At 45.5% G+C, this 23,816-nt stretch overlaps 1 protein-coding gene across 4 annotated transcripts in view; it reads right to left on the bottom strand.

Moving 5' to 3' along the window:
* The window catches only part of LOC141096891 (chloride channel protein D-like), a 346,533-nt gene that overhangs the window by 264,300 nt on the left and 58,417 nt on the right, over positions 1 to 23,816 (bottom strand). For 2 of the 4 annotated variants that reach the window (XM_073583783.1, XM_073583781.1), the window contains exons 3-4: positions 9,212 to 9,370; positions 6,114 to 6,243 (exon numbers count right to left, since the gene is read on the bottom strand). In XM_073583783.1, coding sequence (XP_073439884.1) covers positions 6,114 to 6,221 — 108 coding nt within the window. In that variant the 5' untranslated portion in view covers positions 6,222 to 6,243; positions 9,212 to 9,370. The remainder of the gene's footprint in view (positions 1 to 6,113; positions 6,244 to 9,211; positions 9,371 to 23,816) is intronic. The other 2 variants (XM_073583784.1, XM_073583782.1) reach the window with 1 other exon arrangement.

Genomic DNA, 23,816 nt, shown 5'->3' with positions numbered 1-23,816 from the left:
CCTTTCCTCACTCCAACACCTGCATCCCACACACAGGATAGTTCAGCACTGACCACATTGCGGCTTCATGCTTAGAGGGTAGCAGAGCTCCTTTCGTGGTTCCTTGCTTCGTAACACGAGATGTGCTGGGAGGTGGGTGGAGTTGAGATATATAAAAGGTTGGGAAGGTTTAGAATTACAGGTCAGTCTGACAGTAGATCAGTCTGGAGGTTAGTCTGAGGGTCAGTCAGTCAGGAGAGACTGAGGACAGATCCCTGGAAGAAGGGATGGAGGAAGGGGTGCTGCAGCTGCCTCAGTGACCTGAGCCAGCTGGCACGGGAAAGGAACAGAAGGAGAAAGACGTAGAACTGCAACCTAAGCTTCCATAAGAGAGAGAAGGAACAGCGCGGAACGAAGGAGTAGGAGAACAGAGAGGAGTTGTGGGTTGGAAGAGGAACCCTGCCTATAGGTTCTCAGCGCAAGGCCGGGGCCCGGTCCCCGAGGTTGTATGGACACTTATGGTTCTGCAGCAGACACCGGTGGAGTAGTTGGCTGTAAATGCACTACTCCCATCCAAGACTTGGGGCACAACAGCATCTGTATAGAGAGCCAGGACTCAGGATAAAGGGAGTCCCCGAAGTAGGCTACAGCTGTCTGCCGTACAAGGAGAGTTGTTAGGAGCATCTGACAGGAGGAACTTCAGAGTACCACGGTACTGGAGCTCTTCACACTACAAGGCGCAATAGAGGAGTTGTTCAGGAGAGGTACATGTTGGAGAGGAGAATCCTGACTTGCCCGGGAGGTTGATTGAGTCTCTGCCCCGGAGTACACGGAGGCAGGCACCAGTGTGTACCACGAACTGTGAGTGAAGCTTTGGAACTACAGGCCCTGGTGTCCTCCATTCATTTGTGCGCCAAACACGTCAGCACCGCTACATCTGGGTACCAAAATTCCTCACACCGCCTGCGCCTATACACTGCCCTGGGGTTACAGCTTCACTTGTGGGGAGCTACACCATCTATGCTGCAACACACCATCAGCCCCAGAGGATCTGCACGCAGCGTTGGCTTAACATCTTGCTTGCCAAACACCACAGGTGGCGTCACGAACTATTCACCATTAACATATCGCCATTGATTTGGGCGCCCAGGGCCACAGACCGGGTCACCGCTGCTGTGACACATTCCCCTGACACCGGCCCGGTACCGAGTACCCCACAGCCCTGGGAGGGCGACTCAAGAGCAATACAAGATTTGCCTACCCCTACTGATGTTTGTGGAGTACAATGATTTTTGGGCATGGTAAATTATCTCTCCAAATTTTGCAGTCATCTGTCAGACATGTGTGAGCCACTGAGACAGCTAACCCACAAAGATGTGCTCTGGGAATGGATGGAAATCCAGGAGACTGCTTTCCAATCAGTAAAGAAAGCTATTGCAGATGCAGCAACCCTAAAGTATTTCGATCCAGATCAAGAAGTAGTGGTACAATGTGATGCTTCAGAAAAGGCCTTGGAGCTACATTAATGCAGAACAAACAGCCACTCACATTTGCAAGCAGAGCCCTTACAACAACAGAGCAGGGATATGCTCAGATTGAGAAGGAACTACTCGCTGTGGTATTTGGGTTGGAGAAGTTTCACCAACACACCTATGGTCGACGTGTAAGAGTACAGTCGGATCACAAACCTTTGGAGAGCATTACAAAGAAACCACTACTGAATGCCCCAAAGAGACTACAGCGCATGCGGTTACGACTTCAGAAATATGATTTTGACATCGGATACTGTCCAGGAAAAGACTTACTGATTGCAGATACGCTAAGCAGAGCTTATCTACCTATCACAAATGATGAGGAGAAAGACACTGAAACCATCAATATGTGTAACTATCTTGCAGTGTCAAAAGAAAAGTTGAAGAAAATCCAGACTTTCACAGAGAAGGATAAAAGTCTCCAGAGTTTAAAGACTGTCATTTTGCAGGGCTGGCCAAAATACAAGCAACATGCTCCAAGGAAAGTTTCACCATTCTTCCACATAAGAGATGAATTGTCAGTGCAGCAAGGAATCATCTTTAAAGGAGACAGGGCGGTTATACCAGAAGTTCTCAGAAGAGACATACTGAAAACATTGCACTCTTCCCACTTAGGCATGGAAGGATGTCTACGTCGAGCGCGAGAATCTGTTTATTGGCCAGGTATGAATGACCACATTAAAAATTATATAGCACAATGTGAAATATGTGCATCCTGCAGTGATAAACAACCAAAGGAGACATTGAAACCACATGAAATTCCACATAGGCCATGGTCAAAAATAGGAACGGACTTGTTCACATGGAATGACAAAGAATACCTGACTACAGTGGACTATTTCTCTTCTGGGAGGTTGATTTGTTGCAGGACACAAGGGCGGGAACAATGATTAAAAAACTCAAGGCCCATTTTGCAAGGTATGGCATTCCAGATCTCGTTTTCTCGGACAATGCGGCGCAGTTTATTTCGGAAGAGTTCAAAACCTTCAGCAAGAAATGGGAATTTGAACACCAGATGTCTTCTCCCAGATGTCCTCAGAGTAATGGGAAAGCAGAGTCAGCAGTAAAAACAGCCAAAAGACTCATGCAAAAAGCAAAACAAGCAGGTACTGATATATATATCTGTCTATACTGGATCATAGAAACACACCCACTCAAGGCCTAGACAGCAGTCCAGCACAGAGGCTCATGGGTAGGCGTACAAAGACACTCTTACCAACTGCTAGTCATCTGTTAAAGCTAACGTTGCTGGGAAACATCAAAGCTAAATTACAGAAGAATCAAGATAGGCAAGCTTTCTATTACAATAAATCTGCAAAGGATCTACCTGAGCTCCAGAGAAATTACAACATTCGGCTGCAGCCAAGCAGCTCGTTTGACAAACACTGGCAAAAGGCAAAAGTTGTCCAGAAACTAGGACCTTGGTCCTACGAAATTCTAACAAAGGAAGGAAGAAGACTAAGGAGAAATCGGAGATACCTGAGGAAATCACAAGAAAGACATAATTCATTTTCATGGCCTTTTGAGCAGTATCCTGACACCCAAGAGAGCGAGGCAGCAAGTACAAGTCAAGTACCAACAGTGACAGCTGACCATCAGGGTGAGGATTCTGGCCAGAGACAGATAATATCAGAAGGCATATTACCAGAATCAGAAGAACTACCAGATGTAGGCAGTGACACATCTTATATTACTAGAGCTGGCAGAATTATCAGAAAGCCGGCGCACCTCAAGGATTATATCTAACTGGATTTATTATGTTATAGCTCTAACTTGGTCATGGTATACATTGTTTATTAATTTTATTGTTCTTTCAGTTAAAAGAGAAAGGATGTAGCAATATGTTATATGTTGATGTGGCCTCTAGGGGTCTCACTACTTTGATGTGTGTACTATAGAGTGTAAGAACTTGTTGGTTAGTTGTTGTTAGCAGACATCTTGTATTGGAGGAATGTATCACAAGTCTCATGTAATAAACAAGCCTGGAGATATCCAAGGAGTGTGATCCTTGACCGGAAATACATAACAGAACAGCGATCATCAATCCAAGAGGTCCGAACCTGGCGGCTTTTCCCCACCGTGCTCCCCTTGAGTGATAGGTCTCTATCCCTATACAAATATGTAGATAAAGACCTGTCACTCAGTGAAGTGAGAAATGGGTGGGGAGCTGGTCTCTAGGACTAGTCACCTGGACGAATATTTTAGGCGCTCCCTCAAAACACATTTGTTCAGAGCGGCCTATCACGTTCACTAATCAAAATCATTCTATGTGTAAGTGTGCGTGTGTAGCTCATTCACTATCTCCATCCATCCCTCACTCCCTCAAGATGGCTGGGCCATCATTGTAAATACCCACCTCATTGTAGATTGTAAGCTCTCACGAGCAGGGTCGTCTTATTTTGCTTTAATTATTGTATTATTAACGTTGTTACTTATGTCTTGTGTTTTGAAACTGTTAAACTGTAAAGTGCTGCGGAATATGTTGGCGCTATATAAATAAAGATTATTATTATTATTATTATTCTCTGAAATTCCTGGCTGAAATGAAAAATATTCAGAATTGAGAGTCCTCAGTGGTTGATACCTTTTAATGGCTAACTGAAAAGATGGTAACACATTGCAAGCTTTCGAGACTACTCAGGTCTCTTCATCAGGCATAGACTAATACAAAATCTGAAGAGTCACATATTTATGCACAATACAGCACAGAAAAAATGCAATAGATGAGACAAGTGACGTGAAGCAGAATTATGATTATGGGAGCTTCACGTCACTTGTCTCATCTATTGCAGATGAAGATAATACCAAAGAATTTGTGTTTGCAAACATTTTCAGGAAGAAACTGAGTATTATCTGACAATTGCAGGGGTGTCAATACTTTTGGCCACAACTGTAGCTTTCCTTAATACCTTCACCAATTGATCTCAGCTGTGATATCACTTCCATAATAGAGAATTTGTGCTTCTGCATGTCATTGTCTGCACTTAGTCTAATACTGCAAAGCTTTCTTGACAGAAATAACTTGTGATTTAAGCTGGATCTTTCATGCAGCCTTCTCAGTGCCTCCCACATTCCCTTTGCTGTATCCTCATACCTTATGTGAATTAATTGAGAAACATCGACTAACAGGCTGATAGTAGCTCTTGTTTGTCAATTTTTTTCTATCCCATGTCTGATTATCTTCATCAGGTCTATCTGTAGTAATTACTTCCCATAAATCATCTTTAGACAATAACATCTCTACTTTGAACTTCCATAACTGATAGTTCTCATTATTCAGCTTAGCTACTGTGAGTTTTAGCTCTGTGCTTCTCATCATCTTTAATTTGTCTTGGTTGTAGAGAATTGTACTGAAGAATTCTTCTGCCTTCACCAGAGTCTTTGCTGAGAGTTATGGTGTCCTGAGTGTCTGGTATCCTCTGTGCTTGGGATCCTTGGTATCTGGGATTCTCTGTTCCTGGGATTCTCTGTGCCTGGGCCCATAACCTGTTGCACAGCTTGTTGTATAGCTCCTGGATACCCACGGTTGTAGTAGAAATCTTCACAGAGCAGATTACATGGGATAACAAGCTTTTACTTCTCAGAGCATGAGGTAAAGGAAAAATGCACAGTCATACAATGCTTGCATCAGGAAGTAGGAAATCAAAACTGAAACTAAACAAGAGAGACCTTTTCTCTTACAACACATTAAGCAAGGAAACTTTATACAACATTGCCATCTATTGTCATATCAGCATAAAGTCTTCCTTTACACAAACGAAGAAGTCCACAGCTGTTGCATATGCCAACAAGAAGGACCCACATAGGGCATTAGGAGAGCTCAAGGACAGGCACACGTTAGTGTCAGGAGGGCTTCCATCCCCCATTCCCTACTGTTAGGGTCTTCCTCTACTTTTTACATCCTGTCTTATTTATATGCTGTGAAGTCCACCGGACTTACCCGTTATTTTAATTTTCATTTCATCAATCAATACTACATGTGAAAATAAGAAACTTGATAATGTATCTTTATCAGAGAAGTACGCTTTTTTCCCTCCTGAACTGAGCAACAAAATTATCAATTCAAAAGGTAAAATCTGTCATCATTGAATTCAAATTTTTCCATTTCTGAGATGGGAGATAGTAGTTAGTGATCATAAAGTTCTATAGAGAGCTGTCACTATTGTTCCAGGAAAGCTTGCAACAGACTATCTCTTCCCTCCTCCTTCCCCTTTCCACAGAATTCTAAAAGTACCAACTGTCATGTTCTATCTCAGAGAGTGAATGATCAATTAAGGAGGAGGAAGAAGCAGATTTCTCTGATAAAATATAAAAAAAATGCTTATTTTCATGTGCATTATTGATTTATGAAATAAAAATGAAAACAACAGTTACTCTTTAAATTTTCTAATGCCAACAGAATCACCCCTGGGCAGCATAGGATATCTAAATACGGCTGCCCTCCAAGTAGAATCCATAACCTCCAAGCACTTGGAAAGTTCAAAAAGGCAAAAATGGTTCCTTCTGATCTATCAGGCAGACATACATAACATACATAACGCTCTTTAAAATCTGTCAGTAAGAACTTATCAGCTGATGACAATATAATGAGAAATCACTTACACTGATAAATTTTTCGACAAGCTCCCACTTCATTTCAAAACAGGTATCTATTATCTGGTGCATGAAGAATCCCACCGTGCCCACTACAATTCCAATAAGTGCCATCATCACCCAACGATCCCAGTCTGACCTACAAACAAAAGCACATGTATTAATTTCACTATGCTTACTTATTCCAAAAGTAAAAGTTGATTAATCCTTTGGCAGTTTTCACACTAGGTTCTTAAGGGCCCCGTCACACATAGCGACTCACCAGCGATCCCGACAACGATATCAACGTGTCAGGATCGCTGGTGAATTGCTGCATGATCGCTAGTGAGCTGTCAGACAGTTTCACCAGCGATCAGCACAGCGACGCCGAGCGCGCAGCGTCGCTTCGTTCGTTAGTTACCAGCGCACTGATGCAGGAAGATGGTAACTAACGTACACATCGAGTATCTAAGGCACACACGTCCCTTGGATACCCGATGTGTACGTTAGTTACCAGCAGATCGCTGGTCTCCCGCCTGTCACACGCAGCGATGCATGATAGCCAGTGGGAGACCAGCGACCAAAGAAAAGTCCAGAGGTTTCCCAGAGCGATCAGCAATACCGGCAGAGGGGCCGGTCGCTGATCGCTGTCACACACAGCGATCTCGCTGGTGAGATCGCTGTTGTGTCACAAAACTTGTGACTCAGTAGCGATCTCGCTAGCGACATCGCTATGTGTGACGGGGCCTTTACCTACATTTAGCATGTACAGTATGTCAGATGCCCACAGGATAACATTAGCCTGATGGAAGACAAAAGAGTGTTCCCTTGGCTTCCATTAGTCTGTCATACATTAGTATAGCACAAAAAATCAGGGATAAATTATCAATGTATGTCATACATAGGATGCTGAAAAAACAGATCTGTGAAATAAATACCAAAATAGTCACTGGATGACTTATCCCACTATATGGTAATCATCAAATTCATTTATTGGACATGTCATTAACTTTTCAATAGATTTTCATGACGTATCCTTTAACTTAAATAATTTACGTAATAGCTAATTAGTGACCTAAATGGTAAACGGGTGTCTGGAGGGTCATTTGTCACTCATAGGGCTCGTGCACACACCCGTAAAAGTCGGACGAGTGCTATCTGTCGTTTTGACGACTAGCACTTGCCCCCATGTTATTCAATGAGGCCGAGCACATGTCTGCTAATTTTCTCTGACTGAGAAAATCTCAGCATGTACGATTTGCCTCCGTTATTCAGATCTAACTTGGCCATTCAAGTTTATTGGTCTGTGCAATACATTGGACGGCACTTGAATGACATCTGAGTGTGATCCAATTTTCACGGACAGACTGAATGGAGAAGATGAAGAAACTTTTTTTTTGGAAGACAATTCAAGCCCATTATCCAAATACTCCTCTAAAGTCCATATTTATGGACGCATCAATACCCGGCACTGCCACCGACACTCGGGACTGGAGCATTCAGCTGCATAGAAAGACAAGCAGCCGCACACTCCGTGCCCGAGTGCCGGCGGCAGTGCCGAGTATTGAGGCGAGAGACTCGCGTGAGTTTCTCGGTTGCACTCACAAGTGTGACCCCAGCCTAAGGAGCTTTTCCCAGAGTATTGGAGAGAACATTAATAATGGCTTATTTAGTGTGGCCAACCAAGCTACAATTTATATTTCAGATGAGTATCACTAGCAAATGTGGAAACGTTCTCCAGAAATACTAGGTTATAAGACATCTGCAGTATCTCCTAATCATCAGAGTGCACAATACAAGTAGTTTATAGTCTTAATAATGTAATGTGACCCATCATCTTCATTCCATGTGTTTCCCTCCATCTGTGCTTTCTATTACTTAAATTCTAGCCAGCACATCGCTATCATCTCTTCCACTCGTACAGAGTGTACTAACTCTTGGATGATGCTTTAAATTTCCATTGATTTAGCAATTTTTTTTGCACTAATAGTTTTGTTTTTCCTTGTAATGTGATTTTTAAGTTATGTGTGCAGACATCCATTCTGGAGACCCCTGTATAATTGCTCCATGTACCATAGCAGGACATACGGGTTAAGGTATTCAACAAAGAAAATCTTTGGACAGGAAATACAATCCATAACATGCACAGATTTTTTTTTTTTTTTTTTTTTTTTTTTACAAATTGCGCTGAGCTAAATGAATAATAAAGAAAATGTAAGACGCCGGACCCCTTCCATAACCTCCATATGCCCAAGACATAAGAACAGGGGTTGTTCTGTTAGGTTACATGAACACAATTCTAGTGGAGCAAAGAGGATGACTACAGAAAGACAGGAGAAGGCAGCCATGTCAAATCGACAGTTTTTTTACATCCAATTATGCACACTTAAGGCGGGTGCAGACGAACGTTTTTTCTCTAATCTGAGAGAATCAGGTCAATTACACTGATTGCTCCATCTTCTCCAATTTGTCAGTCCGTAGAAATCAGACTGCACTCGGATGTCACCTGCGTGCAGTCCGATGGTTTGCACTCACTCATTGACTTACATGGTCAAGTGGGATCTGAAAATTGGATCAAACTCATGCATGTTGTGATTTTTTTTTTCCCGATAGACCGGCTTGGTCCAAGGAAATAATCTGACTTGTGCATGGCCCCATAGACTAACAGTGGTCCAGGTGCATTCTGATGTTTACTCTGTCTGATTGCACTCGGACCAATAATACGAAAATGTGCACGAGCCCTTACAGACAAACAGCTCTAACTTCAACAAAGTTTTTTAGTTTAAATTTTAGATAATAGTAATTAAAAAAAGTATTGCCTGGCAGTACAAAATACATAGTTTGGGGCTACTCACGCATGTTTTTTTTTTTTGACAGTTTTTCATCTGTATTTGCAAGCCAAAACCTGCAGTAGCTTCAAAACAAAGAACTGGCGTGAATCTCTGAATAATAGTTTTTCTCTCTATAGGTTCCTCTCCCGATAATTGGTACAAATACTAAAGAAACACTGATCTAAAACTTGATGTGTGAACAGCCTCCAAAGGAAGGAGCTACCACTAAAACGGCTCCTGTAAAAGGAAACTTATAATTCTACTGAATCACAGTGACTTCCGTAGTATTGGTGTTACCTGTGGGGCTTCAGTTTCCGCCATGTTTTGTAGGCATCACTATGAGAAGGCAAATAGTCTAGACTTTCATGTGTTTCTGAGATGACCTTCTTCACCTTGGAGGACAGTCTGAGGTTTGTTCCATCTTCCACATCTTCTGTTTTTTCTTTCTCTTTTCTACTGAATTTTAAAGACATAATTTTCTTAATCCCAAAAACTGGACTATGCTAAAAAATATATAATTTTTCGTAATCCTTTAGACAACAATAAAAATGCAAAATGATGAGTAAAAAGAATCTACTCTTCCAATAGGTCACCACCAAGGAAAGGGATCTTCTTGTGTCCCATCTGCCGTGATTGACAATCAGGAGAACGTTAGTCAGGCATTAGATCAATCACGAAGTCTTGCCCATCACAGGGCTTGGCTACATTTGTTTTCATCACACATTACTAGGACACACCACTCATTTTCTGTTTTATCTTGTTCAGGGGTTTATACTTTTAATATAAAATAATTATTAGTAAGATAATTAGTGACTTCTGTCAGATGTAACCTTGATTTGAACTCACAAGCTCTCATCAAAATTGTGAACATTACATACAATTCGCACTTGAAAATAGCAACCTGTTATGAATGGGACACCAAAGAGGATGGCAGGAACAGGCTAAGCCACCAGAAGACCAGAGAGGTTGGCAACTAAGTGGATTGCAGACCCCTGATCCTATCCGCACAACTAGCAGTAGCCGTGGAGCGTTCCTACGATGCCCTAGACGCTTCGTTACAGCCGGAGGACTAACTAAGCCTAAAGACAGAAAAATTAAATCTAAACTGCCCCGGAGCAGATCCCCAAAGGAATAGACAGCCCCCAAACATATATTGTCGGTGAGACAAGATGAAACACAAACAGAGAACAGACTGAGCAAACGGTGGGGCCCAAGCTGTCTAACAGGACAGGATAGAAAAAGATACTGTCTGCAATCACGCACAAAACCCTGAAGAAGTCCAACACTTCAGATATACAAAAAAAACCTGAGATCACACGTTCTCACCCCCGCTAGATCAGCACTCTGGTATAAACTGGCAGCAAGCAAAAGATTCTAACATAACAGGGAAGTGAACAAGATGCAACATATGAAGCAGGGCCCAGCGCTGCCCCCAGCATGGAGCACGCTGAACCCTGGCAGCAAAACAGAAAGCAAAAAAGACACAACCAGATTAGATGCAAAGGATTAGCAAAAGAATCACTTAGCTGAACATGCAGATCAGGCAAGGACAAAGAGCTCCAAATGCACACAGAGGAAAAAATCACCAGCAACCTTCAAAAGCAGCCAGCTCCATTATGTGCTCCCAACCAGCAATCCCAGATTCCCACTTATCATCGTCAGGTGGAGAACCTCCATCCACCTGGCCAGCTACACTACTCTCAGTAACCACCAGAGGGAGCTTCGGCTCAGAAATCCGAGCAAGGGAGTTCACAACAGTAACCGTTTTCATATTCTTAGTGTAAATGTATTCATATTTCTAAAATTAAAAAAAAACTCCATAGAAAGCCATGAGCATTTATTACCCACAGGGGCAGGACAAAGAATAGGTGGTTGCCTAGCTAGCCATTGACTAGCATGGCCAGTCTACTGAATTCTGTGGCTATGGTGTAATGCTACAGTGACTTCTGATGAAGCTGCAGGGAAATTGTCATGTTGGACGCTGTTCACACCACAGCGTCCGGCAGGAAGAGGTAGTTCCACCTCCATTCACTATAGCCTCAGTGGCGCCGGCTTGATCTTCAGGCTCTCGGGGGTTAATCTTTCTGGAGACCAGGTTGGATGTTTAGTCACGCCCACGGTCTTTAAATAGTCATGCTGGCCTATGGGCGTCGCCGATTATAGCTTGTGTTTAGTACCAAGTGGTTCCGGTCTGGAGTGGAGGTGTTGAAAAGAGAGAGATTTGTATCTGGTGGCGTATGATCCGTTGTTATCCTTTCTCCTTCCCATATTTGTGTTTAGTTGTGCCCTGTTCACATTACTGTATATTCCTGTGTGCGTGCAGTGCAGTTTAAGTTCTCCCTGTCTGTCATAATTTGTGTGGGGGCTTTGGTGGTTTGTCTCCTCACTGGGTGGAGGGTGGAGGGTTAAGTGCAGGGCTGAGCAGGAGATAAGGAAAGGTTGGAGGCTCAGGCATTTGCACCATCAGCAAAAACCCTGGGTTGAGGGTCAGACAGGGTTTCCCCTAGTTAAAGGGACATCACAGGGGCCCCGGGTATTTCAGCCTTAGTTGAACTAAGCCCCGCGTGACATTATAATCGGCCCACATTTTTCAGGACTCCATGGATGCATTAGATTCCATAACCCGCCAGTTGGCGGCGCTGTCCTTACAGGTCTCCGAGTTGAAAGGGGCAGTTAAGCAGCAGGGCCTGGTAGTAGCGAAGGTGCAAACGGCATCTGCAGGTATCGGTGCAGAGCCGAAGTTTCCGCTGCCAGAACGATTTTAAGGGGATCGCAGCAAATTTGTTGTATTTCGGGAGGCCTGCAAGTTATACTTCCGCATGCGCCCTACCTCCTCAGGTAATGAGGCCCAGCGGGTAGGGTTGGTGTTGTCATTACTGAGTGGTGACCCCCAAGCATGGGCATTTTCTTTACCAGCTGACTCTGCTACATTTCATTCTGTTGATAATGTTTTTTCTGCCCTCGGGCTCATTTACGATGATCCTGACCGACTGGCTCTAGCGGAATCTAAAATCCGCGCCCTCCGCCAGGGGGAGCGCTTGGCAGAGGACTATTGTTCGGAATTTCGCCGTTGGGCCGTAGACACACAGTGGAATGACCCAGCACTGCGGAGCCAGTTTATTCATGGGGTATCAGGGAAGGTTAAACAAGCCCTCCTGATGTATGAGACTCCGGCATCATTGGAGTCTGCCATGAGTTTGGTGATACGTATTGATCGCCGTTTTCGTCAGGGGGCACAGGAGATGCTACCTCTGGGGGAAAGCAGAGGTGCAAGTGTGGTTGAAGTAGATGAGTCCCCTGAACCTATGCAGATTGCTGGCGTGGCACAGGTTAAGCGTCGCGCTCCAGGATTCCGGAAGCCCGGAGCATGTTTCTACTGTGGTAAAAGAGGTCATTATGTTAACGTTTGCCCGGTGCTACCTAAGAGGGTTGCACCGGCGGAAAACTGTTAAGCTCAGAGGGTATGGAGGAGACCCAACTGAGCGTATGCATATCCTCCATGATGGTATCTCAATGTATGCTCCCTGCCAAGGTTATTATCGCGGGCAGAGAGCTACCAATATCAGTGTTTGTGGATAGCGGTTCCGCCACCAATCTCATAGATGAGGAGTTTGCACACACCGCCGGGTTTAAGATCGAAAGACTTCCTCACCCCATACAGGTGCTTACCATTAATGCTGTTCCCCTCCCTAAAGGTGAGATTACGGAGTTTGTGGCAGAGGTGAAACTCCACATTGGGGTCCTACATTCTGAGTCGGTTACATGTAGGGTCCTCCGTAATCTCCCAGCACAAATGGTCCTGGGTTTTCCATGGTTGTCTAGGCACAACCCGGTAATTGATTGGAAAACTCAGGACATAGTACAATGGAGTGATTTCTGCCAAGACAATTGCTTGGCAACATGTGTGTCCGCCGTGACGCCCAGCCTGCCTGAGGCTTTGCAGGATTTCGCGGATGTTTTCTCTGAGAAGGGTTGCTCAGAACTGCCTCCACATAGAGCCTATGACTGTGCGATCAGGTTAAAACCTGGGGCCAAATTACCTAAGGCCAGGATGTTTAATATTTCTGGTCCTGAGAGACAAGCTCTGAAAGACTACATCGCGGAGAGTCTGAGCAAAGGACACATCCGGCCTTCGTCCTCACCTGTAGCCGCGGGGTTTTTCTTCATTAAGAAGAAAAATGGGGGGTTACGCCCGTGTCTGGATTTCCGAGAGTTAAACCAGATTACTATCCGTGATCCCTACCCAATGCCGTTGATCCCGGATTTGTTCAACCAGGTAGCGGGGGCGAAATGGTTTTCCAAGCTGGACCTCAGGGGGGCATATAACTTCATAAGGGTCCGTCAGGGGGATGAGTGGAAGACGGCGTTTAACACTCCTGAGGGTCATTTTGAGAGTCTGGTTATGCCATTTGGGTTGACCACTGCGCCTGCCGTTTTTCAACATTTTATTAATGATGTATTTGCTCATGTCCTGGGGAGATTTGTGATTGTATACCTGGATGATATCCTCATTTATTCTAGCGATCGGGACACTCATTTGGAGCATGTCAGGCAGGTGTTACAGTTGCTCCGGGAGAACCAGCTCTATGCTAAGCTGGAAAAATGTTTATTTTTTGACCAGGAGTTGCCCTTTTTGGGATATATTGTGTCCGCAGCCGGGTTTAAAATGGACACCGCTAAGGTGCAAGCGGTGCTGCAATGGGAGAGGCCGGAGAGTCTGAAAGCACTCCAGCGGTTCCTTGGGTTTGCAAATTATTATAGGAAATTTATAAAACACTTTTCGACTATCGCCAAACCGCTCACGGACATGACAAAAAAAGGTGCCGATCTGGTGAGCTGGCCTGAGGTGGCTATACGTGCATTTGAGCGTCTGAAGAATAGTTTTGCTTCAGCCCCCATTCTGGTGCAACCAGACGTGTCTAAACCTTTTGTGGTGGAGGTTGATGCGTCGGAGGTGGGAGTGGGGGCAGTACTGTCTCAAGGCTCGTCCTTGAGCGAGATGCATCCATGCGCCTACTTCTCCAAGAAGCTGTCGCCGGCCGAACGGAATTATGATATCGGCAACCGAGAGTTGTTGGCCATCAAATTGGCTTTTGAGGAATGACGACACTTCTTGGAGGGGGCGGCTCACCAGGTCACAGTCATCACCGACCATAAGAATCTGCTCTATCTGGAGTCAGCCAAGCGTCTGTCTCCTAGGCAGGCCCGCTGGGCATTGTTTTTTACTCCTTTCAATTTTCTTGTGACTTACCGTCCCGGGGCTAAAAACACCAAGACGGATGCTTTGTCTAGGTGTTTTCCAGGGGGAGAACCTCGGGAAGAGCCGGTACCCATCCTCCAGGAAGGGGTAGTGGTCTCGGCTCTAACGACTGAGGTAGAGGCGGAGATTGCCGAGGCCCAAGAGGAGGTACGGCCAGGACTTCCCGCCAACAAATCATTTGTACCCCTGCATCTTCGGCTTAAGGTGTTGAAGGAACACCACGACTCGGTACTGGCTGGTCATCCAGGGGTGAAGGGCACCTTAGAGCTGGTATCGCGTCGTTTCTGGTGGCCCAGAATCCGTCAGGACGTGGTCTCCTACGTGGCAGCTTGCATCACGTGCGCTAGGGCTAAGTCACCCCAAACCCGTCCTGCTGGCACGCTACTGCCTCTGGGGGTACCCAATAGGCCATGGACAGAAATCTCCATGGATTTCATCACTGACTTGCCAGCCTCGGCGGGAAACACGGTCATCCTGGTGGTGGTTGACCGTTTTTCAAAGATGGCGCATTTTGTGGCGTTTTCTTCATTGCCCAATGCAAAGACGTTGGCTCAGGTATTTGTGAAGGAGGTGGTCAGACTCCACGGAGTTCCGTCGGACATAGTATCTGATAGGGGTACGCAATTTGTGGCGAGGTTTTGGAAAGCTTTTTGCTCACGCTTGGGGATCAAGTTGTCACATTCATCAGCGTTTCATCCACAGTCTAATGGACAAACTGAGCGCATGAACCAAAATTTAGAACAGTATTTACGATGCTTTGTGTCCGACAACCAGGAGGAGTGGTCTACTTTCCTTCCTCTGGCCGAATTCGCGCTAAATAATCACCGCCAAGAGTCATCGGGAGAGTCCCCATTCTTTTGTGTGTACGGTCAACATCCTCAGTTTTGTACCTTACGTCAGGGTGACTCGGGGGGTGTCCCGGAGGAGGATCAGCTAGGAGCCCAATTGTCATCGGTCTGGAGGAGGGTGAAACAGCGTTTGTTGAGCATGAGTGCTAGGTACAAACGGGTGGCTGACAGTAGACGTGTGCCAGGTCCGGACCTGTGTGTGGGTGAATGGGTGTGGTTAGCTACGAAGAACATAAAACTCAAAATTCCATCTTTAAAACTGGGTCCAAGGTTTATTGGGCCTTTTAGGATTTCTGCAATCATTAACCCACTGGCTTATCGGTTGGAACTTCCTGCGGTGTACAAGATACACAACGTGTTTCACAGGGCTTTATTGAAAAAGGTGGTAGGCTTGGTGGACACGACGCCGATGCCACCTCCAGTCATGGTGGATGGCGACTTAGAGTTTGAGGTCGCCAAGGTAGTGGACTCTCGAGGAGTATGCCGTACTCTTCAGTATTTGGTGCACTGGCGGGGGTATGGTCCGGAGGAGAGGTCTTGGGTTCCAGCCTCAGACATACATGCGAATCGGCTGGTCAGTTCCTTTCACCATCGTCATCTGGACAAGCCGGGTCCTATGAGTCTTGAGGGTCCGGAGGTCCCTCGTAGAAGACGGGGTAATGTCATGTTGGACGCTGTTCACACCACAGCGTCCGGCAGGCAGAGGTAGTTCCACCTCCATCCACTATAGCCTCAGTGGCGCCGGCTTGATCTTCAGGCTCTCGGGGGTTAATCTTGCTGGAGACCAGGTTGGATGTTTAGTCACGCCCACGGTCTTTAAATAGTCATGCTGGCCTATGGGCGTCGCCGATTATAGCTTGTGTTTAGTACCAAGTGGTTCCGGTCTGGAGTGGAGGTGTTGAAAAGAGAGAGATTCGTATCTGGTGGCGTATGATCCGTTGTTATCCTTTCTCCTTCCCATATTTGTGTTTAGTTGTGCCCTGTTCACATTACTGTATATTCCTGTGTGCGTGCAGTGCAGTTTAAGTTCTCCCTGTCTGTCATAATTTGTGTGGGGGCTTTGGTGGTTTGTCTCCTCACTGGGTGGAGGGTTAAGTGCAGGGCTGAGAAGGAGATAAGGAAAGGTTGGAGGCTCAGGCATTTGCACCATCAGCAAAAACCCTGGGTTGAGGGTCAGACAGGGTTTCCCCTAGTTAAAGGGACATCACAGGGGCCCCGGGTATTTCAGCCTTAGTTGAACTAAGCCCCGCGTGACAGAAATTCAACACTTGCTATCATGTTCCTGATAGCTGTGGTTTAGAGGGAAAATGTCACTATGTTTTTGCTACCCCATCTTAGAGCAGCATGATGCAGGGGCAGAGAAAGTGATTCCAGCAATGTATCACTTAGGCCGGAGTCACACTTGTGAGTGCAATGCGAGAAACTCGCACGCGTCTCTCACCTCAATACCTGGCACTCTCACTTCATAAAATATTTTATCCTGTTGGGCATTCTTCATCCTCTGGAGCATGATGACCTGACCATTTTCACAGAATGGTTCAAAAGGATCTGTCATCTGTGTCACAAAGTAATACTTTCTCTTTTGGATCACATGTTATTTATTTTTTCTAGTGCTTGACTTAAATGTCATCTGGGTGTTATGTTCAGTAAAGCTATGTTTTTTCCTACCAATCTCTTATCTTTGTGCAGGTAAAAATCAAATTTATGCTATGGCATAATGGAAATATGGGTCGCCCTCCCAGGGCTGTGGGGTACTCAGTACCGGGCCGGTGTCAGGGGGAAAGGTGTCACAGCGGCGGTGACCCGGTCCGTGGCCCTGGGTGCCCAAATCAATGGTGGTTTGTAGTTAATGAAGTGGAATAGTTTGTGACGCCACCTGTGGTGTTTGGCAAGCAAGATGTTAAGCCAACGCTGCGCGCAGATCCTCTGGGGCTGATGGTGTGTTGCAGCATAGACGGTGTAGCTCCCCACAGGTGAAGCTGTAACCCCAGGGCAGTGTATAGGCGCAGGTAGTGTGAGGAATGTTGGTACCCAGATGTAGCGGTGCTGACGGTGTTAGCACACAAATGAATGGAGGACACCAGGGCTTGTAGTTCCAAAGCTTTACTCACAGTCCATGGTACACACTGGTGCCTGCCTCCGTGCCGTGTCCTCTGGGGCAGAGACTCAATCAACCTCCCGGGCAAGTCAGGGTTCTCCTCTCCAACACTCCGCCAACATGTACCTTTCCTGAACGACTCCTCTATTGCGCCTTAAGGTGTGAAGAGCTCCAGTACCGTGGTACTCTGAAGTTCCTCTTGTCAGATGTTCCTAACAACTCTACTCGTATGGCAGACAGCTGTAGCCTCTCTCGGGGACTCCCTTCTCCGGAGTCCTGGCTCTCTATTCAGTTGCTGTTGTGCCCCGAGTCTTGGATGGGAGTAATGCATTTACAGCCAACTACTCCACCGGTGTCTGCTGCAGAACCATAGTGTCCATACAACCTCGGGGACCGGGCCCCAGCCTTGCGCTGAGAACCTATAGGCAGGGTTCCTCTTCTAACCCACAACTCCTCTCTGTTCTCCTACTCCTTTGTTCCGCACGGTTTCCTCTCTCTCTTACGGAAGCTTAGGTTGCAGTTCTACGTCTTTCTCCCTCTGTTCCTTTCCCGTGCCAGCTGGCTCAGATCACTGAGGCAGCTGCAGCACTCCTTCTCCTCAGACCCATCCTCAGACTCTCCTGACTGACTGTCCTTCTCCCGCCTGACCTCCCGTCAGACTGAACCTCTAATTCTAAACCTTCCCAACCTTTTATATATCTCAACTCCACCTACCTCCCAGCACATCTCGTGTTACGAAGCAAGGAACCACGAAAGGTGCTCTTCTGCTACCCTCTAAGCATGAAGCCGCAATGTGGTCAGTGCTGAACTATCCTGTGTGTGGGGTGCAGGTGTTGGAGTGTAGAAAGGAGTTCCCAACTTACCTAGTTGGTGGGGCACTACACCTTAGGAGACGGTGCAGTACCTCTGTGGCGACTGAGCCTCAGGGGCGCCACAAATATAGTGGCATGTAAAAGTGGCATGTACCCCTGATCAAAATTACTGTTATTGTGAACAGTTAAGCAAGTTGAAGATTAAATGATCTCTAAAAGGCCTAAAGTTAAAGATTACATATTTCCTTTTTATTTCAGGCAAAATAAAAAATATATAGTTTATACTTTCAAAAAATATATATTTATTTCATATACAGTAATGACCAAAAGTTTTGCATTTTTTTAAAAGTGTGATTACTTCGGTCTGGTTGTTGTGATGCCATTTTCCTGGTGATTATAACAAACCGGAAGCAAATGGTTGTCAGCTATAAGGATGAAAATTGTGGTTGGCATTGTTTTATCACTTTATGTGTTAGGTTTCATCACTTGCTGGGCCAAATATTTTGAATATTTTGTCATGGATAGTCGAATTTTGCCTAAAAGTTTTTGTTTGTGTGTTTTTAGGTTAAAACATGACAATGTCCGAGCCAAATTTATCACTAGATGTCAGGAAGCTAATTATTCAGAGTGAAGTAAAGCAAAAGCCAAAAAGTGACTCGTATAATAAAGAAAGAAAAAGAAGGTTATGGAACAGCTGACAAACCTAGAAGTGGACGACCACAGAAAACTTCCTCCAAGGTTGATCATATTATTAAGAAAAAGTTGGTATGTCCATAAGTGTGCTGTGCAGATTTTGCACAAAATGAACAAAGAATAGGTGGTCAAAGTGAGTCACCAAACTGTAGTGCGACGGCTAAGAGCAGTAGGGTTGAATACATGAGTTCCAGTCAAGAAGCATTTCATCTCTGCAAAGAAACGGAAGGTCCAACTTAAGTTTGCAACCAAGAAGAACACAACCAATGGAAAGAGACAGATTGGGCTAAGGTGTTGTGGTCAGATGAATCCAAGTTCAATCTGTTTGGTAGTAATAGCAAGCACTATATATACCATCTAATTGGAAACCATAATGGTGTAAGGTACCAAACACCTACAGTGAAACATAGTGGTGGCAATGTCATGGTTTGGGGCTGCAATTCTGCATCTGCCATTGGCCCTCTGCTTAGAATTGATGGAAATATGAATGCTACCATATACAGGTATATACTGGAGTATGTTATGCTGCCACATGGTAAAACTAAACTAGCCAGGGGCTGGAAATTCTAGCAAGACAATGATCCTAAGCATACATCCAATTTAGTCAAAAATTGGTTAGCAAAGATAAATGTTCACTTGTTGTAATGGTCAAGCCAATCACCTGATGTAAACCCTATAGAGCACCTGTGGGATGAGTTAGGGCGACTAGTTGGGACCCATACCCATAACAATAGAAATTAATTGTTTGCAGATTTGCAAATGGAATGCAGCAAGATCCCTCAGGATGGCCTTGAATACTCAATGCCCCTTCAGTGTGGTGCAGTAATTAAAGCAAGAGGTTATGCTGCAAAATACAAAGTTATGGTATTGTAAGCAATTAATTACTCTCTAAATTGTGATAAATAAATAGAATATGCAAAATTTTTACCACAGTTTTCTTTAATTAAATAACCATACCTATATTCTAAAGTATTTTGGTTAAAATTAATGTCTTGCATGATGACAATTTCATGCACTTTCAATTCATCACCAGGAAAATGGCATCACAACAACCAAACAGAAGTAATCACCCCACATCCACCAAACATGTACTGTGCAAGTTGAGAATTAGTGTATGGAGCAGGCTCCCAGGCTAAGCTAAGCTAACATACATGGCAGAAAATAACTAAATGTCGCAGCCATGACCTGCCTTTAACAGCCGTGCACCGCTGACTGTTAACCTGTTAATCTCTGACAGCGGAATTAACATTGCACCAATACGGGAGCGTTTCATTCTATGAACACGTAAGGGGTACGGGGGCTAGTTTAATGCCCTGCACTCCATGCATACCTCCCTGGTGTGTAAATATGTTTCTGATAGAAACAGTATATTTCATGTGTCGTGTAATGTATATACAGTATTATGCATTACATTGTACTTATGCTTATGTATTGCAAATGTACTGATGTTCATGTGTTGTATAGATATAGGGATAGTATAGGATTTAGCCCAGTAGGGGGAGCACAATAGAATACAATAAGGACTAGATAGACCAACAGGATTAGGTTAGTTAGGAGGGACTAAGAGAGGGTAGTTTGGGGAGCTTCCTGCGATTGAGTCAGAGTGGAGAAAGAGTGTGAGCCGGGAGCCAGGACAGGACAGTGGTGTCCAGGAGGAACATTTAACCTGAAGAGCCCAGCAGTCCAGGGCCTAGAGCTGACAGTCACACGTGGTGGAAGTTTCTTAGAAAAGAATGCACAGGGATGCACCCTATCCTCTCCTTCCTGTGACAGAACAGCCCCCACTCCTACTGATGAGGCATCCACCTCTACCAGAAAGGGCTTAGTCTCATCTGTCTGGATGAAAACAGGAGCAGAGCTAAACCTCTCCTTGAGATGCTCAAAAGCCTTAACTGCCTCATGGGACCATTGGACAGTATTGGAACCCTTCTTAGTAAGATACGTAAGGGGTTTTGTGATAACAGAAAAATTCTTTATGAATTTTCTATAATAATTACTGTAGCAAACTCCAAGAATCTCTGAATCGACTTCAAGCATTCAGGTCTTGGCCACTCCAATACCGCCTGAACCTTCACCGGGTTCATCTCAAATCCATCACTGAAAGAAAGTACCCCAAAAAACTAATTTTCTGTACCGCAAATTCGCATTTCTCCAGTTTAGCAAAGAGTGTGTTTTCTCTCAGAATCTGCAGAACTTCGCGGACTCTCTGCCAATGCGACTCCAGATCAGACGAGTAGATCAAAATATCATCCAAATAAACAACGACACTCCTACCAATCAACAGCCTCAGAATGTCATTAATGAAATTTTGAAAGAACGCCGGAGCATTTGTCAGGCCCGAAAGGCATTACTAGACACTCAAAATGACCTTCCCGGTTATTAAAGGCTGTCTTCCATTCATCGTCTTCTTTTACCCGCAGCAAATTATATGCCCCACAGAGATCAATCTTAGGGAACCACTTGGCTCCAACTAATTGGTTAAACAAATCCGGAATTAGCTGTAGGGTTGAGCAGATTCGCAGGATGCAGTGACGAGACACTAGACGAATGGTGGTTTTCGAAATCACTTTTATATACTTTAGCCGATGGGCTTGGCTGAACAGAACTAGAATAAAGAACAACACAAACAGTCCGCGTAGGGACTCAACAATCTTAACCAAGTATAGTATCACTTAGCCTTCCAGGGACTGCTGGTTTCGGTAGCTTGGCCACGTTGAGGTCGCTGAGGCGGCTGTCCTGAGGAAAGTGATGTCGGTGGGGGCAACAGGCCCTGAGGAAAATAATACCGTTGGGTCGCAACAGGCCCTGAAGGAAACGCTGCCGCTGGGGCGCAACAGGCCCTGAAGAAAACGCTGCCGCTGGGGCGCAACAGGCCCTGAAGGTAACGCTCCCGCTGGGGCGCAACAGGCCCTGAAGAAAGCAATGCCGTTGGGGCGCAACAGGCCCTGAAGAAAGCGCTGCTGCTGGGGTGCAACAGACCCTGAAGAAAACTCTGCCGCTGGGGCGCAACAGGCCCTGAAGAAAGCAATGCCGTTGGGGCTCAACAGGCCCTGAAGAAAGTGATGGAGGTGGCGCGCGGTGATGACGCAGTTCCCCAGAAGGCCTGTAGCCGTCCTTTACCAAGGAGTCTCTTCCTAAGCCAGGGTAGCGAGCCTTTTATCCCGCCTGTGACAAGGTGGCGTATCTTGAGGCCGATGATGGCCGGGTCGGCGTGATGGGGGAAGGCTGGGGGGAAGGGCCCAGGTCTCTGTGGCCTGGTTACCGGTACTCACGGCCACAACCTAAGGTATAGTTCCTCTCTCTCCAAGGCGGGGGTTAGCGGGGATAATTCTCTCAGAACAGGAGCGGGGAGCAGTCTCTGGGAACAGTCTCTCACGTCTCTCTTGTCGGTAAATCGCCCGCTTTCTCCTCGCAGGCTCCTCTCGGTGCCCCTGCAAGTCACCCTGCGTCCTCCCCCTCTTCCCCAACTGCCACTTCAGCGCGTCCCCTGCTCCTTTTACCCTAGCCCCACCCCCTGTTGCCCTTACAACCTCAGTCGCATGTCTCCCTTTGTAATCCCCCTGTTGTGCTTCCTTCAATAACTCTGATGGCGGTCCCCTTGGTTCCGGCCCAAACACTAAATGGGGGTCCTCCTCCCCACATAGCGGCAAGGGGTAAGGATTGCGCACAGTGATCTTATTAATCTCCCTGAAATCCTGACACGGCCTAAGACCCCCATCTTTTTTTTGACAAAAAAAAATCCCACGGCCACAGGAGAATTAGAGGGTCTGATATGACCTGCAGCTAGACTAGTCTGCAGGTATTCCTTTAAGGCCTCCCTCTCGGGAATCGTCAGATTAAATAAATGACTCTTAGGGAGAGTAGCACCTGGGACAAACTCAATAGCGCAATTGCAATCTCTATGAGGTGGTAGAGCTTGTTACTCAACTTCTGAAAATACTTTCCAGAATTCCTGAATGGCTTCAGGTAGCTCCCTCTTCACAACAGCAGCAATGTGTAAATCACAACATTTCCCATAACACCCCTGACCCCAGGATCTTATAGTATTTGATGACCAGTCCAGTACAGGATTGTGCATTTTTAACCAGGGTAACCCCAGGACAACTGGAAAAGGCAATTTATCAAGTACAAACAAATCTAAAGATTACTGGTGTTCCATATTCACAGTGAGTGGAAACCCGGTGACCTTTCAAGAAATGCACCCATGCTCTAGAGGAGGGTTATCAATTGCCACTATGGGAAAAGGGTATGATAAAGGTACAGAATCATTCTTATACTTGTCTAGAAATTGATGGTCAATCAAATTAAGTGCAGAACCACAGTCCACCATCACTTGGAAATCAATAGAATGACCACGACAGGTAGAACAAACAGAAGAAGAAACTCCTGCAGACCTTAAAAATGCAATACAAATGGGAGTGTTACTCTAATTGACCTTCTTTTTTCTCTTTTTCTTGCTTATGCGTCCTTCACATTGCTTAATAAAATGGTCAGCCTTATCACAATAAAGGCATAGCCCCTCAGAGAACCTTCTCTCCCGTTCCTGGGAACGAGAGGACATCGCCCCAAGTTGCATCATTTCCCCATAGTCAATGGGGCTCTCCAGAGAGACTGGATCCAGCAAAATTGAAACCTTCTCTTCATTCTGTCTATCTCTCAATCTTCCATCCACTCGGATAGCTAACTGCATAGCAGCTTCCAGCTTAGCAGGTGCAAGATATGCAATGAGTATATCTTTAACCCTGTCATTCAAACCTGCTAAAAACTGACTCTTGAGTGCTGGATCATTCCAGCTGACTTCTGCAGACCATCGTCTGAACTGGGTACAATATCTCTCAGTGTCACCAGAACCCTGTTTTAGCAGTCTGAGTTCTGCCTCTGCTGTAGTGACCCGATCAGGATCGTCATATATTAACCCCATAGCAGGAAAAAATGCTTCTACTGACATCAAACAAGGGTCATCCGGGCGCAATGAATATGCACAAACTTGCGGCTCACCTCGCAATAATGACATAATAATCTCCACACGCTGTAATTCTGCCCCTGAAGACCTGGGTCTAAGCCGAAAATAAAGTAAACATGCATTTTTAAACAAAAAACATTCCTGACGTTTACCAGAAAAACACTTAGGTAAACCCACCTTAGGTTCTTCAGAGCGGACTCCAGGGCAATTACTCACGTGCTGTTGTAA

This window comes from Dendrobates tinctorius, unplaced genomic scaffold, assembly GCF_039654945.1.
Source record: "Dendrobates tinctorius isolate UK_male_01 unplaced genomic scaffold, ASM3965494v1 ptg000081l, whole genome shotgun sequence".
NCBI classification, from domain to species: Eukaryota; Metazoa; Chordata; class Amphibia; order Anura; family Dendrobatidae; genus Dendrobates; species Dendrobates tinctorius.
This window is presented reverse-complemented; position numbering and strand designations above follow the sequence as displayed.